We start from the raw sequence: 16,973 nt of genomic DNA, 5'->3' as shown, positions 1-16,973 counted from the left end.
TTTTTTATCACTCTGCGTAGTGTTGCTGAAATGGTCCTCAGTCGTCGGGTGGTCACCACTTTTTATTTCATCAGAGGGTACGAGTAGGGGTACTTTCTTACAGTGGGATGCATGTATCCAATTCTTAGCTCCCTCGACTTTAACTGCTATTCGAGTAGCAAGGAGGACCTGTCGCGTACCTTTCCATCGAGGTTCGAGACTCTTTTTCCGCTGGAAATTCTGTGAGGACCCAGTCTCCAGGTAGTATCTTGTGGCCTGGATTAGTGGATACAGATGGGAGTGCTTCACGCACCTGTTGGTGAATAGAACGCAAAGAATTAGTGAGTTCATTTAAATAGTCCATCAAAACAGGATGTTCTAGTTCTGAGTACTTGTGAGTTCGAGGGAACCCCCAGACATTTGCTGGCCTACCCATCACTATCTCATGGGGTGACAACCCTGATCTAGAGTGAGGCGTCATCCTGACAGACATTAAAGCCAGGGGCAACGCGTACGGCCACCGTATACTGTGTTCTGCGCATATTTTTGACATCTTCAATTTAAGCGTGCCATTATATTTTTCAACTAGTCCTGCTTACTGGGGGTGGTTAGCTGCATGAAACTTCTGGCGGAGGCCCAACCCTTCACACACCCTTTTCATCACCTGCCCTACAAAATGACTCCCATTATCTGACCAGACACACCTTGGGACCCCAAACCGTGGGAAGAACTCCTTCAGAAGTACCTTTGCGGTGGTACGGGTAGTATTGTCTTTAGTAGGGTAACCTTCTACCCACTTACTAAACATACAGACCACAACTAGGACATATTTCAAGTTGTTACACCTTTCCATCTCAATATAATCCATTTGTAGTACTTCAAAGGGATACGTCGGTGGGGAAAAATGCCCAGCGGGGACTGAGGCACCCTTCCCTATGTTATGTTGTAAACAAATCATGCAGGATTGAACCAGTTGGTCAGCTACTCTTCTGATATGTTTATTAGACCAAACCGGATCAAGCAAATCACAGATGCTTTTCGCACTAACGTGTGCAGGCCCATGGGCCATAGTCACTACTGGCCGCACGAATGCATTGGGTAACATCCATGTTTCCCTCTGTGACAGATCTGTCCAGCACAGTGTATGTTCATATAACTTGTCCTTCCCTTCTTCCCATTCCTTTCTCTCCTGTTCAGTTGCCTCATCCTGTATCTTCCTGACACTCTCTACCGTGTTCCCAAATATTTCATGGGGACGAACCGTCTCTGTACTATCTACCACATACATGTGTCCTGTCTTTGCATACGCTGTATCTTTTGCTGTCTGATCGGCTAGGGCGTTGCCCTGTCCAGTTTCATCTGTCACCTTTTTGTGTGCACTACACTTCATGATAGCCATTGTTTTAGGCAACACCAGGGCAGAAAGTAAGTTAGTTATAAGGGTCCCATGTTGAATACGTGTCCTATGTGAAGTGAGGAATCCTCGTTCTGCCCACAAGCGACCAAAATTGTGTGCTACGCCAAATGCATACTGACTCTCCGTGTAAACATTCACATGAAGTCCTTTACTTAACTCACAGGCTCGTGTTAGAGCTATTAATTCTGCGGCCTGAGCAGAGTTATGTGGTATTCTAGCTGTTTCAACTACAGTGGTAACTGTTGTAACTGCATAGGCTGCAGAGGTAGTGCCATCGGGTAGCTTGATGCATGAGCCATCTACATATAATATGCCATCAGGGTCTCTCAATGGAGTGTCCTGTAAGTCCACTCTCCCTTTTGTTTCATCCTCCGTCCGGAGAATGTAGTCATGTATGTCATCATAAGAATCTTCAGTTTTTCGAGTAATTGGCAATAAAGTGGCAGGATTGAGCGTGTTGCACCTTTTCAATATTATATGACTAGCTAAAAGTGTCAGTTCATAAGTAGTTAATCGTGCATTAGTAAAATGCTGTGTTTTTGTTTTGTTTAACAGTGTGTGGGACCAACAGGGTGAGGGGTGAATCCATGACTATCCCAGCGGACTGGCGCACTGCGACCGCTGCACCGGCTACTGCCCGTAGACCACTCAGGAGTTTACGGGCCACTGGATCATGTAGGGCCGAAAAATAAGCACTGAGGCGTTGTTTGCCGCCATGCTCTTGGGTTAACACTGATAGTGAACATCCATTTTTCTCGCTCACATATAACTGAAAATCTTTACGATAATCAGGCGTACCCAGTACAGGTGCTGTGCAGAGTGTATTTTTCAGTTCATCAAAACCAGACTGAAAATCATCATTCCATTCAATTTTTTCAGGACAGTCTTTGTGGGTGAGATGCAAAAACGGTTTTATCAAAAGAGAATAATTAGGAATCCAATGACGACAGAAGGAGGTAATACCTATAAAGGCCCTAACGTCTCTCTGTGTCCTTGGAACCGGTATGTCTCGTATAGCTTGTATTCTCTCAGCCGTTAAGGTACGTCCCTCCTTAGACAGGAGGTGTCCTAGGTATATAACCTCCTGTCTACAATATTGCAATTTGGAGAGGGAGACCTTATGGTGATGGTGTGCAAGATGTTTCAATAAGGCTACAGTATCTGTTTTACAATTTTGTTCTGAAGTGGATGCTATTAAAAGGTCATCCACATATTGAACCAGCATCGAGGAGCAAGGAAAAACAAGGGCATCTAATTGACCCTTGAGGGCCTGGCTAAAAATGCTAGGTGATTCAGTATAGCCTTGTGGAGCGCGACAGAACCGGAAACTGCGACCACCCAGTGAAAACCCAAAGATGTGTCTACTATCTGGATGAATGGGAATGCTAAAGAATGCATTCTTAAGATCGATAACAGAGAACCAAGTAGCGGAGGCAGGTATCATTGTTAATAATGTTGTAATGTCAGGAACAACAGGGAACTGGCGTATTACAATCTTATTGACCGCCCGTAAATCAATAACAAATCGGAGTCCTGGATACGCGGTGCCATCAGATAATTTTTTATGAACAGGAAGGACAGGACTGTTACAATCATTACCACGCGTTTCTTCAGTGACACCCAAATCAATCAACTGGGTCACAATATTTTTGAGTTGTTCAATGTGTTGGGATAATTTGTATTGGGGAAGACGAGGCAATTTGGCATTGGCTTTCAAGCGTATGACATACGGTGGTATGTCCAAACATCCAACATCGTCCTTATGTGTGGCCCATAAAATGTCTGGCAAATCATGAAAGTTCGGGTGGAAGTGGTTTTGACAAAAATTGTGACGGGGAAATATTTGAACCTAGAGTGACATGAACTCCATCCGGAGAGCAATAAATGGTGGGGTACAATTTCTTTAATAGGTCCAAACCCAATAAATTCTTACTACATGCCGAAGTAAGAATGAGAGGGGAGCTAATGGTGTAAGGACCTATAGCAACATGCAGCGGCTGGGAGGCGGGGTTAGCCACCGGAACACCAGAAAAACCCATAGAGACGTTAATATTGCCAGACAGAAGGACGCATTGGACCTCTTCCTGTTTAACAGAACTTTTGGTGGCCCCAGTATCTACCAAAAAATCATGTGGAGTACCGTCTAATTGTACCTCAACGTGAGGGCCATTCTGCCTAACAGGAATAGAAACTGGTCCCACCCCCCTCTGTCAAAGGCTGTCCTAGTCAAAGGAGGATCCCTGACCTTCATACGCATCATAGTTGTCATTAAAATATTGACGCTGGGATGAAGCATCAAAATAAATCGGGCGGGGGGTACTGTGGGACCGTGAAGGGGCCTGCTGGCGGGGTCTGTCTGCAGGACCAGACCTACTGTGTGGTCTGTAGTCCTGTTGCGATGGGGGCATGGGGCGGCCTGTGGAGTTGTCCTTTTGGAGCAGTCATTCTTCCAGTGGCCCTCCTGCAATAGGCGCACTGATTGTAAGAGAGGGAAGAACGGGGAGGGCGTTGGGACTGCCTTCTGTCATTGGAAGGTCCTTGTGACCTTGATCTGGACTGCTGTTGACGGGGCTGCGGGTAGGCCTGCTGAAATAACACCTTCGTTTTTAACTCCTTCGTTTTTTTCTCGTTCTTTTCTTGTTCTTCTATCTCCCTGTTCTCATAATATTGGGCCATTGTCAGTATTCCAGTGGCAGTAGAGACTGGCCACATACTTTCACACAATTTCAATTTTCCCTTCATGTCTAGTAATAAATTGTCCACAAATTTGTCAACAAAGAGTCTTATCCCCCCTTCAGTGGTCATGTCTTGGCCGCTGTAATCAGAAAAAACACCCTCAAACCTTGTATAAAAGTCTAAAACACCCTCGTCGTTTCTGTTTACAGGCGGCCAATTTATCCCAATTTATCCTGTGTGGTGCAAGTATGGTCTTCATGAAATCCAAAATACGCAGTGGAAGAGCCAAAATAAGTGGGTCTGGTTTCGCTCCCCCAACCCTGTCTCTTTCTGCTGCTTGCAATTGGTCCCACGTGCCCCCTAGTTCAGCATGGTCGTGCCTCCGTACTTTTGACCATACTTCCTGTGGGACTACTGCTGCCATTAACATGTCAATATCGGACAACGTCATAGTACATGATTCAAGAATTTGTTGCAATTCTTTATAATATCCTGCAGAGTTCTTACGGGGGTCAGGTAAGGCGGCTTTTAGGGTATATGTTTCAGATCTTTTCCATGGGGTGTGTACCCACATTTGTTGAAAATGCCCTGCGGTAATAACTTGGCCAGCGTCATCCATCACCGGTTCTCGCCAGACAGGCGGAACTCTCTCATGGGAAACATGGATGCCCTTAAAGAAGGGCTACATGTCCACAGGCGGTCCCTATATACGAGAAGAGTAACAACATAATCATGTAGACCAGAACCAAACGGCAGCCCAGTAGAGGCGCGTTTTCGGAGGTCCACCAGTCCCGCGGGAGCTGAGGAACCATCATCCTCATATTCTTGTATTATAATGTTGCACATAAGGGTGGCTGCATGTAACTGAACTAAACTATCCCATTGTTTCATAGTGTGGACAATGTCCCTGACCCCATAGTCATTCCATTTAGTCATCCACCTCCGTGTCATGTCTTCAATGACATCTTCCTCTTGTGAATTAGAGAACAAGTGTCCGCGCAGGGTGCGCTTTCGCGGGGTCATGGGACAGGGGGTATGTGTGGTGTCTAAACAGGAGTCAGGGGTGGGCCAAACGGGGGCCAGTCGAGGGATGGGTACAGTCTGGCGGGGTGTATCCTCTATAGGTCTGGTGACAGGAGGGGTGGTGGTGGGTGGTGGAGCACTCGCCTGAGATCCAACCGGGGATGGCACAATAGGGTCACCCGGTGCAGGATGAGGATGTAGTGTAGGATATATTGGTGGAGTATATAACGGGGGTTTATCTAACATATCGTTTAAAAGGGGGTCTTCCTCTTGTGGCTTATCCACTACTGTCTTGGAAGGGTAACACTTATCAGTTTGTAAGTGAAGCCTTCGGTCATGTTCTAAAATTTTCTGTTGATGTTCAGCTACGTCAAAGTCATATACCTTTTCAGTCACCGTCCTGGTCTTATGTCTCTGTAATTCTTTCTCTGCCTTCCTATGTCTTTGGTCTGCTTCTTTCTGCCAAGTCCGTAGTGAATCAAACATCCCTGGTCTACTTTTTGTCACAAACAAACGTTCCTGTAAATAGTCTAATTTATCTTTATCAAATGTCCCGTGAATAGGCCATTGTAAATCAGAACTACCTTTGGTTCTTTTTCTCCATATATCAGACCAGATAAGCGGACCTATGCCATATTTAACATATATATCATGATTCGGAGTCCCGGCCGGAGGAGCGGGGGCATGTTTCCTCCAGGCGGGAGTCCCTACTGCAAAGACAACAACACAATTTCCTGCAACAACTGAACGCTGGCATTCTTCCAGTATTTCTTTTTTTTTTATTCTTACACCAGTGGTTTGAATACACCAAATGAGTGGCAAATATGCCTTTTGCTTCCTATATACTTAAATGACAACTGAGGTCAGTCTTACCACTGACGTCGATCTTTGCAAAGAGCAATAGAAAACGTACAATACTCACAGACCTATTTTTAGACCGGAATCTTTCAACTCCCGTACTTACCTGACACTTCTGTTATAGTCCAGCAGTTGGGGACTCCAGTAATTCACGGAAAACAGAGACCCGAATTCAGACAGCGCCAGGAGAAGTCGAGCCGGCTGGAAGACACACAGTGGAGATCCGCAGGTCCACGACAGAGAACGAAGCTCAGAATCTGGTGGGGGGCGCCTCCCTTGGAAATCCAATCGTGAGTCCTCCGTCACCTGGTCGGTCCCCTGGATGCCTGACTCTGGTCCCTGTTCGGGCGCCAACTGAGGAACCAGGAAAGATTTGACCCCCACCCGGGGTCTCCTTCCCAGCGGTGGAGGGACACCCTTTATGTCCTCCGGTTCAATTTAGCAGAGAGTTCACAAATCAGACGGAGTCACCAACTGGAGGAATAAAGAGAAGTTTATTACATGGATTATAGCTCGAGCTAATACAGAGTCCCAGGACAGTCAAGTGACTATCCTACGGAGGCTGCCCCTTCACTCTGGGGCACCCAACCTTCTATACACACAAAACTGCTTAGTCAGAGGACTACTCCACCCCTATCGTATTCAAGGTCCTCTGTGGTCTTCAGAATATTTCAGGGATACACGTGTGGTGGGAGAAGGTACAGATGCAGCTGGCAGGAGGTGGCAACGACCTGTACAAACTTGTTCTGGCAGTTACTGATTAAGCACGACAATTCTTGGAACTGTAATTGGAAAAAGTAATATGGCAGTGATAAGCAGATTGCAGCCCAAGGCTGCAAGCACAAGGTCAATCATCAAAGTTCAGGAGGTTTGTCGAGCACATGGCAACATAATAAAGATAAACAGATGCCTAGCAGCTATGGTGTATGATTAACTTTATGTACATTTTCTCAGTACCAACAATCACAGGAGTTCCAATGGGACCACGCTCAAGCGCACACTACAGTTTCAGTTTCTAGGCTTCCCAGTAGTGTTCATCCCCAGTCTGGCCAGTTTGCAGTAATGGCAGCAGATGTCGTTACAGGGAGTGGCACTGAGTCCAAAAGTATGCACCAGAAATCAGGGTGCCAGGGCTATCACAGGTCATGATTAATACTAACTCGGGATACAGTCCCAGCTGGTTAATATGATCATGCACTCCCCACCGCAAGCTCCACAGTACTCTCCGCAAGCCTGCAAGGTATACAGGCTCACCTTAGTGGGATCCACCCTGACCTTCAGAAAACTGTCTTCTGCTGTCTCCTGGTCTTTCAGAGTCCCCAATGCAGTCATGCACCTCCAGGCAGGCTCACCCAGCCCTCGCAGCTCAATGTCATTGACAAGCACGGGCCTTAGCCTTGACCGAGCCACCCATCTCCCTGTATCTCCAGGCAGGTTACTTCAGCCTGTGCACTACAGCTAGCCTGTCCGACAGGGCATCTTTCTTCTTAGTCGCCCTATTTTCAGATGTGCTTCTCCAGGCAGGCATCACAGGCCCACGTGCTCAGGCACTCCGGTCAGTCAGGGCCCCACTGCTTTGCCGTGCCATCTCAGATATCACTGCAGTCTCCGACAGCGGAAAGCGATAGCCAGGATAGTGGCAGCACCTCACCCAGGTGCCCAGCAGGAGCTTCGCGTCCAGCAGCCTCAGCTTCACTCTGTCTGCCGCACACGTGGCAGGGCCATCACAGGCCTCTGTCGCTCTCGCTTTTTGACCCTCACCTCAGTATGAGGGTTACAGATCCGCTCCCTCCACCACCACATTTATGCACACATATCCCCCAGAAAGCAGGATAAATGTGTGCCAAATGGAAGGATATTTGGCAGATTATGCCTCCGGGTCGGCAGAGCTGCACTTAAGTGCAGCCATTTTACCGTGGGCTTCCTAGTGCATCCTGGCATGGAGTGTTCAAGACTGTGGATGCCTCTATAGTCCTCTTGCCAAGCTTCAATGTTGTGTTTGCAAGTCTGTGGCTACAGGGTGCTTAATGGTAAAATGATATCTCTACTTGCATCTGTGACATGATAGCCATCATTAATTAGAACTCCCATACCACTCCACAGAGTTTTGTAGCAAGGCAGGGTTTGCTGAAGTAAAGGCTCCCAAATAACTGGGTTGTGCTATTATCTTTTGAGTGTCAGGTGTAACTGTTGTAGGTTGACACAGGCCCTGAATGGTGGTGGTAAGGCAGAATATTGTGAAGCAGCTGCTGCACTTGTATGATGTTTACATGCCTCTCCCCTTACATCCAGTGGCCTGGAAAAAACAGTTCCTTCAAAAAAAAAATTATATATATTTTTTTTATTCATGTGAATGTTCATGAACATTGTGTTCATGGTTATTGCAGTAACTATTTCATACTTGGAGCATGCTTGCATGAATAATATTGTTTGAAAACAGGTGCTCTGTGGAGGAACACAATTACCCTGGGCTGATCACGACCATTTGCTCATGTGAAACAGAGTAAGAGATGGAGGACAGCTCCTATTGGCAGGGAAACAACAAAGTCCCATTCACTACATCTTCTTTCTTTGCCTCCATGACCTGGCAGAGGAGTGACCTCACGGTTGCTCGTTGGCTTATGTTCTTCAAGATTGTACATGACATGCTGCTTCTAGGCAGTAACTCTCACAGTTCCTTGTGGTAAGATGGCAAGGGATGGGCTTCCAGAAATCCCTCTTGCCCAAGTTTGTAGGTTGGATTTTTAGACCGGAGGAGGCACAGACTCTGATTTCATGTAGACTTCTGCTCGCTGCCTAAACTTGGACATTTAAGCTGGGGCTCCACTCTAGCTAGAGGAAGGTCTGTGGAACCCATTGACGGAGCTGTGTGAAATCCACTTGGTGATTCCAGAATGTGGAGCTCAGCGCTGCCGATTTCCTCTTGGCTGGGAATAAGCCTGAAGGACCTGTATAAGCTCTGCTTGCGTGCTCTGCTGCTGAAAAACTTGTCTTCGTGGAAGTTCCCAGCAAACCCAAGAAATCTGGAGTCTTTCACTATCTGACACTCATACTGTCAGATGTATTGAGGTAATATTAAAGTGTTGTTTTTTTTACTAGGCCAAACGTTCATGATCTAGTCGGATATTGACATCTTTATTGTGATGACCATGAGTGATGTAGCCCGACTCAACCCTATACCACCTTCCTTAATCTAAGCCTCGACTGCTCGTCCACAGCAAACCTGCAAGTGATGGAGTCTTGGGAGGCCGCTCTTCTCTCAGGGTGTGTGCCACTTGTCCTGGTTAGTGGTAAACACAATCAATCTCACTTTAGAAAATGCTTGATTGTCCTGGTAACTCCAAGGACTGAGGTAAAAAAGCCCTCTATTTTTCATTCTATGTTCTTAGCACAAGCCCACTTATGTGGCATCAGAGTTTTTGACAGTGCAGGTATGGACATAAACACTTTCTTAACTTTTCTTCATAAGATGAAGCAGTTAAAAGGGGACTCAGGGACTCTCAAGCTTGGGCCCAGGAATGGAAGTCCTGCCAAGGTGCACGCGACCTCTGGTGACCAGCAGCTCTGCACCCATGGCTTCTTCAAATGTTGCAGTTTCCCATTGTTGGATGCCAACTGTGCCTTTGTGTCAGTCTGTCAGTATTTTGCTTCCATTTCAACTGCTTCTCATTGTGTAGAATATTCATCTTTTGGGAACTCACATTTGCCACGTCTAGCTTATTGTGTGTGTTGTTTTTGAAAAACTTCTGTGCTTGAATTCATTTCAGTGGGGAGATGGAACATGTATGTTTTTGATTCACGAGACGCCTAAATTGTTAATCTTATTGTTTAATTGGCGTTGTTAAGACGCTACTGGGATTAGTGTTAATGGTCTGTTGCAGTAAACATCAACCGAGCATTACACAATAGAGCCCTATGGTGTTATGACCACTTGTTCCTATAAAAACAAAATGCAATGATGACTTGCACGTGCTTAATTTTCCTTAAACCCTTCATCAGCTGGATCAAGCTTGTGAGTTTGCAAAGCACCATAAAAGTAATTTTCTTTTGTTTTTCAGATACATTATACTGATGACCCTCCAGGACAGAAACGAGAAGCTGTTCTACAGAGTGCTGACGTCTGACATAGAGCGCTTTATGCCAATAGTCTACACGCCCACAGTCGGCCTGGCTTGTCAGCAGTACGGCCTGGCTTTTAGGAGGCCCCGGTGAGCACCACTTGCCTGTTAGATCTGTGAATGTGCTTTTGTTTGCAGGGCACGCCTTTCTGTGTGTGGCCAGCTCGTAAAAGTGTGGCTCTGCTCAAAGTGGTCAGCTCTCCCATGCTGTGTTCTGTGTATTATTTTTTCCCAAGAAAGCTGGTGTTTTTCTGGGATTTTGTGTTGAACATTTAGAACACAGCGTTTTTGTTCTGAAATTCAGAAAAAGTCACTTTTCATCTCTTCTTTCATCTTCTCTTTGCCTTCGTTTTATGATGACCCAACTTTAAAAATTATACTGCCTTTGTAGTTCCATTTCAAGGTTCACAGAAGCAGCCTTTCTTACCGCCATTCAATTATAAACATTAACATTCAGCATCTCCTCTTAACTCTGCCGCACCTTTGTTTTTGTGAATCTGAAATATTTGATTTAATCTTGGACTTCATGCAACTGTTTTTAAAAGACCACTCTACCCACTGTCTCAGACTTTTCAGGGATATGATTGTATTTCTAGCACCACTGACCCAGGGCTGCCACTAATTGCACATTGGAAGCAATTTATTTGGGACTGCATTTCCATCATTAGTAGGAATATATTTGTAAGCGTGTTGATTACATTTTGCTTGCCACAGATGTAATATATTTTCTGTCCTATAAAATTCCTCCAAAGTGAGAGGAGTGAGGAGGCCAGCTGAACATACTAATTAATTTTATGGCAAACTTCTAGCAGATGAGTAATTCAAAGGACGGGGCCATCGTGACTGTCCACGACTGTGTCCACCAAGAAGCCTGTTCACGTATAAGCAAGGGCAAAAGGTGATTGGGGCAACGGAATACGATGCTTACCAGGGATGCACAAGCTATGCTGGTGGACATTCACTGTCTGGTGCAAAGGCATGTTACCCCTTAGTAAGCAATGCCGCTGTGAGGCTGTGAGGGCTGCGGTGGCTGCTGTTCACTGTCTTCACTCCAGCATCCGCAGCAAGTAGGCCCACCCTAGCAGAGAGCAAGGCGTGTCCAGATTCAAGAAATCCTTTCACTCTGGCAAACACTAGCGCAGGCCGTGGTGAACCAGAGAGAGTTGGAAACCTCGCCATTCACAATGCTGGCTGCTTTCCATCATTAGTCTAGGGAGCCTGCACACACAGACACATCCTGCTCATCTTTAGAGAGACTCTTAAAAACCTCCTTGTTTTAACCACCTGCACTAAAGTAAACTCAAAGGGGAACCGATTCTACTCACTCTGGTGGCAGAATTCACCCTTCCTGTGGGGGAGCTACTTTGCATTCACCTTTTTCATTCCTGTGCCTTTTCTATTCACTACTGATTCCATAGCATAGTTCCCTTCCTTTCGTCCTTCCAGTCCACAGCTAGTTGTCTCACTCTTTTCCTCATCGCAAAGCACAACTCTGTTTTTATTCTGACATCCACAGTCACATAATTCCTCCCTAGCCCTCACAACTCGCATAGGTTCCGAACATTTCCTCATCCTTTTGCAAATTTTAGAACTTGCTTAATGTTTACAGATTTTTCCGATTTTCAACAACATCCAGTTTCTTCACACTCCACTTTTACCAAACTCTTTTCTACACTCTTCGGGTTTTTCCTTTGTTCTTACTCCTCTTTTTCATTTACGCCATCAGCATAACTGTCACCTATTATCAATGTAGTTCAGATTTCTCCCTCCGAACAATTCAAAAAGGGAATACGCTGTTGCATCATGTTTGGTTGTCCAATAAGCCCTCAACATCAGAGTAACCAACTCCACATATGGTTTTCCATTTGTCCATGCCATCTGAATCCTTATAACCCTTTTTACTGATTCTTCTAACCTATACTTTGAGACGTCATCATGTCCATAAAACATAAGTGTGCACCATTAACCAAAAACACCAGCTTCTCTGACTAATCCTCACTAGTGAATCATTTTTCTGTGGATCTGATTGTTACAAATAGGCATCCTTGTTCCTAAACTTAGCATGCAATCATGCAGAGAAATAATTCATCACTACCATTATAAAAATACGCTGTGTTCATTTGGCACATCAGTTGGGCCCATGATATATACTGCAACCTTTACCTATGGTTTCATCAGTATTTTCACAGGTTGCAATGGTTGAATATTTGATTTCTGATTCTAATCATTATTGCTACACATCATACACTCATACACTTTTTAACTACCATCTGTATTTCATTACCCGTGCCTGGTGATCCATAATACTCTAATTTTTCTTTTGTCTTTTGGTCTGCTGCATCCTACGTGCCCTTCAAGGACTGCCTATTTGAGCTTATCTCATAGGATGAGTGATGGAGAAAAAGAGACACACTAATACAATGGGCAGCTTGTGCCATTACGTCCAGTAGAGTAGGCCAAGTTGCAAGCACTATAACAAGAGAAAAAAATATTTAATGGAGCAGTTGCCACCTCTCCCTTAAAGTTAGAGGCAAAGAGAGGAAGAAACAGATAACAGTTGTTGCAGCAGCTGATCATAGTTTTGTACAGTGGGCCCCAGAGTGTCATTGGCCTATTTAAGACAGTACTGCAACTCTTCATTTGTGGATTCCAGGGCACAAGCATATCATGGAGGTTCTTGTACCCGACTTACGTAGCAGTTGGACCGCTGAGTCCTGACCAAATAGAGATTACTTACCTGATCCTTTTTACCTGATGACATAACACGCACAGGTCACTAATACTTACCTCAAGACTTTTGGGGGTGTATCCCCTTTGCTTGTTCTGGTAAGGAAGCAACCCCAAATCATATAGTTTCTGGTCGGTTTGAGACTCACTGTAATTGGCCTCTGGGTGGTATATGTTGGCTGATATGGAGGTTGCTGTCGGGGCATGCAGAAACTGAAGGTGAAAGAAACCCTCAGCTCACTCCCATACACTACAGCAACCACAAAAAATACCTGCAACTCTTCTCTAAAGCATGAATGTTGTACTAAATGCACCTATGACTGCAGTGAGCAGGGGGGTGGAACAGGGCAACAAGTAGTACTGAGTCATGTCGGAGCACCTGTTAGGCCTATTCCAAAAGGTCCATTGTGCTGAGAGCGGATTGGGAGGTCTGATCAAACCGGATCAAAGCTTATGTCAGAAGTAGGACTGCTGAATATTGACTGACTACAGAAACTATCTTCTTCTCCAGAAACTTACTCTTCGAATTAGTGAATACTCAAATGTCCTATAGAGGGATATACACTTCTTTTTTTTTTTACTATAGCCCCTCTTATACACCCTGGCTCCAAATAATACGAGTATGTCCCTGCAATGATGTGGTGAAAAATCCAAATGATCTAGGTAGAAATTATATGAATAGTGCCTCGAGGGGGCTCCAGAAGTTGATCAGTCCTACTGTGCTATGCACTCACAAACTATACACTCGCTCAGTCGATACCCAGCAAAAGAAGAAGCCAGGAATATATCTCACTACATATAAACTGGAAAAAGAAGCCCCTGTTATATCAACGGAGATGCTCTGGGTGGCATGCAAAGGAATGTGGAGGGAGTCTACTGTGACTGCTATAAGATTAAGGAAGTCTTGGCTGGATTGCAATGATTAAAACAAGTTATACAATGGCTTAAATAACAATAACCCAAGTTATACAATAGCTTAAATCCCAATACCCAGACCCTGAAAGGTAGAAAATGGTGTTGAATGCACTCTTTAAATCAGCAGCAGGAAAAAACTTAATCAATTTGAAACAACACCATTATGAAAGAGGGGAATAGGCAGGGAAACTATTCACTTACCAAAGAGGCATAAAGAATCACAGATGTGTATTCCCTGCAAAACACCACCCTTTGGGTCACTTACCCACCCACCCCACGAAAATCACAGATATTCCAAACAACTTTGCCTCCTTTTACGTAACTTTATAGTCTGAAAGTGGGAGATATGATAGAAGCAGAAGAGAAATTTCTGAGATTACTTGAGCTTCCCTCATTGCCTGCGTAGGACAGAGCATTGGTAGATGGAGAGAAATCATTAGAGGAACTACAGGAGATGTAAAAGATCTCCTAACTTGTAAGTTACTTGGCAAGTACTTGTTCTTGGGAGAATTTTATGAGACCGGTTTATCAGACTTAGCTCCAGTGTTATTTGCTGCATATGAAGAAACAGGGGAAAGGGGATCCTTGGGGCAGGTCACCAATAAGGCATTCTTATCTCAGACCTGAGGAGGGCAAGGATCTGTTTGACTGTGTCTCATTGATAAATAGTCATGTAAAAATCCTACCCATAATCTTGGCAATCAGACTCCAGAAGGCAATGCCAACACCGATACATGACTCTCATATGGACTTAGTAACTGGTCACACCTTGACAAACCATCTTTGTACCCTTACTCCCGTATTGTGATTCACACAAGAGCTTTTGATAGAAGCTGTTGTCCTCTCATTGGAAGCCAAGAAGGCTCTTGATCACTTAGAATAAGGTTACTTTTTTGGGCCCCTAGAGAGAGCAGAATTGAGGAGGACTTGATATCAAACATGAAAAGGTTGTATGAAAATCCTGTGGTGTAATTAAATTGTGGTGGCTTTCTCTCTCAACGATTTCCGATTAAAAGGGGAGCACATCAAGGATTACCACTAACTCCTTTGTTATTTTTACAAGCGTGGAACCCCTGTCTGCAGCTAATCGTGCTTCTAAGAAGTTTAAAGGCATTACTCCCACAAAGATGACAAATGAAATCCTTTCTCTTTGCCTTCTGACCCTCCGCAATGCCCCTATTTCACTGGAGGCTTTGATGACTTGAAGACAGTCGCATATTTTGCAGGATACACTATTAACTGGTCGAAATGTGAAGCATTGCCACTTTGCCAAACAATTATCAAAGCATGCCTATCTGGTTTCCCCATTAGATGGAAATCAAAAGGCCTACAATATCTGAATATATTATTTAGTCCAGACCTAGAACAAATGAACCCCAACAACTTAGAACCCCTTATGTCATGGGGAAGGAGTGATATGGCCTGGTAGGAACACTTGTACTTATCCAGTTGAGGCAAGGTGGAAGTCATGAAAATGACAGTTGCACTGCACTTCAGTTATTTGTTTCCCATGGTCCCTTTATTAATACGCAGATACTCTTTCTCCTGTATTGATAATGACATAAGAGTATTTGTTTGGGGGGGGGGAAGCAAGCCATGATTAAAAGCGACCAAAATGTAAACCCATACTGAAGCAGGTGGCTTGCTGCTACCCTGAATGAGGAGTTATTACCTGCCTCATCAATTGTCTTTAGCAGTATTGATTCCCTCCACAAGAGACTCCTCCACCATGGGTGCACTGGGAAAGGAGATTGAGCGGTACACACAAATTACTGAATGCCTTATGTAAAATTAGTATGATACCCACAATGTGCCTGGAACCAATAATGACCTCTATGCACAACAACTGCAACCATTTTCAGAAATAATGAGGTATTCATCCAAGATTATACGCTAATGCAAGTCTGGGCTACAGTCCTGATATAGGCATTATGAAAGACATTTTACATTAAAAAGCATGGGCGGAAACAGGCATAAGTAGAGTGGAATACCTCTTCGCTTGTGAAGAGATTCAAACCCTCCCAATGGTCAAGGAAGACTTTGAGCTAAGTGACTCGTGCCACTGGCAATATAGACAAGTAGCACAATGCCTAGATCATATATGAGATACCGGACGACAATAATTGTCCCCAAGTAAGACCTATTTTAAAAAATGGGGCAAATATAGAGGAGTAATAACTGGTGTTTATAACATAATAGCCAACCACATTTCCTCCACCCCTACAAGTAAAAGTGGCAAGGTACTTTGGGAATAAATGGTGTGTGAAGCTTGCAAAATTACGTGAAATGTCAGCAAAATTAGAAATTAACTATGTGAAATGCAAATCTTTTATTTTCCAATATATTTCATTGAACAATTCTTTTTATTAGTAAAGTCTACACCAATGATTACACGGCGTGTTCGCCTACATCCCTCTGGGTCAGGCGCATGTAAGCAATGAATGTAAGTTAAGACAATCGTTTAGTAAACGCCTGCGACCCTGGGGCCAGCAAAAATTATAAGTCAATGAAGAAAAGTGTACTCGTAGGAACAAAATAAAACAACCCCCCCTCCAAATCCTAGTGCTGTAACGTCAAATTAGGCATGTGTTGTGGCGCAGTGCTGATTCATGATGTGGATGCACAGTGTGTGGAGTTATTAATGGACACTGTGGTTGACTCAGGGGACTGGTTGGGGATTGACTGCAAAAGTTTCAGGTAAGTAGGGCATGTTAATTCTCGGAATTCAGAAGAAAGGAGGCGTATGAAGGGAGCTCACAGGTATGTAGCATAATCTGACTCTGTGGACCAAGCCAGCTCCTCCATCCCTAGTATAATCCAAAGTTTGTGCAACCAGGAGGTGTGATCTGGTGGTTTGTTGGTGCCCCAGTGGGATAGAATGACCTGATGAGCCACTGCCAAAGCTAAAGCCATCTGTCTCCTTCTGATGGCACTCAAAAAGTAAGTCAGGGGATCCGGGAGGCCCAGTATTGTGTAGGTGGGAAACCTTGAAATAGAGGTATTGAAGTGTCTAGTAAGACCTGTTTCCAGTACCGGGTGAGCTTCAGGCAGTGCCACAGAAGGTAGGCGAGGGTCCCCATGGCGCCACAGACCCGCTGGCACTCTTTTGAACGCATTGCGTTCCAGTTATGAATTCAAGGTGGGGTCAGTCACCAATAGAAGACACTTTTGCATGCAGTTTCAGTTCCAGCCATATTGTGTGTAGTCTGGTGAGCTCTGTAGAAAATGTTGCTCTACTCCTTGGCAGAGAAAGTTCTGCC

At 44.7% G+C, this 16,973-nt stretch overlaps 1 protein-coding gene across 1 annotated transcript in view; it reads left to right on the top strand.

The window, feature by feature from the left end:
• Positions 1-16,973, top strand: part of ME3 (malic enzyme 3) — a 384,512-nt gene that overhangs the window by 152,772 nt on the left and 214,767 nt on the right. Inside the window, exon 4 of the mRNA XM_069203992.1 lies at positions 10,012-10,161. Coding sequence (XP_069060093.1) covers positions 10,012-10,161 — 150 coding nt within the window. The remainder of the gene's footprint in view (positions 1-10,011; positions 10,162-16,973) is intronic.

The sequence above is a fragment of the Pleurodeles waltl genome, chromosome 8, assembly GCF_031143425.1.
Source record: "Pleurodeles waltl isolate 20211129_DDA chromosome 8, aPleWal1.hap1.20221129, whole genome shotgun sequence".
Classification (NCBI taxonomy): Eukaryota; Metazoa; Chordata; class Amphibia; order Caudata; family Salamandridae; genus Pleurodeles; species Pleurodeles waltl.
This window is presented reverse-complemented; position numbering and strand designations above follow the sequence as displayed.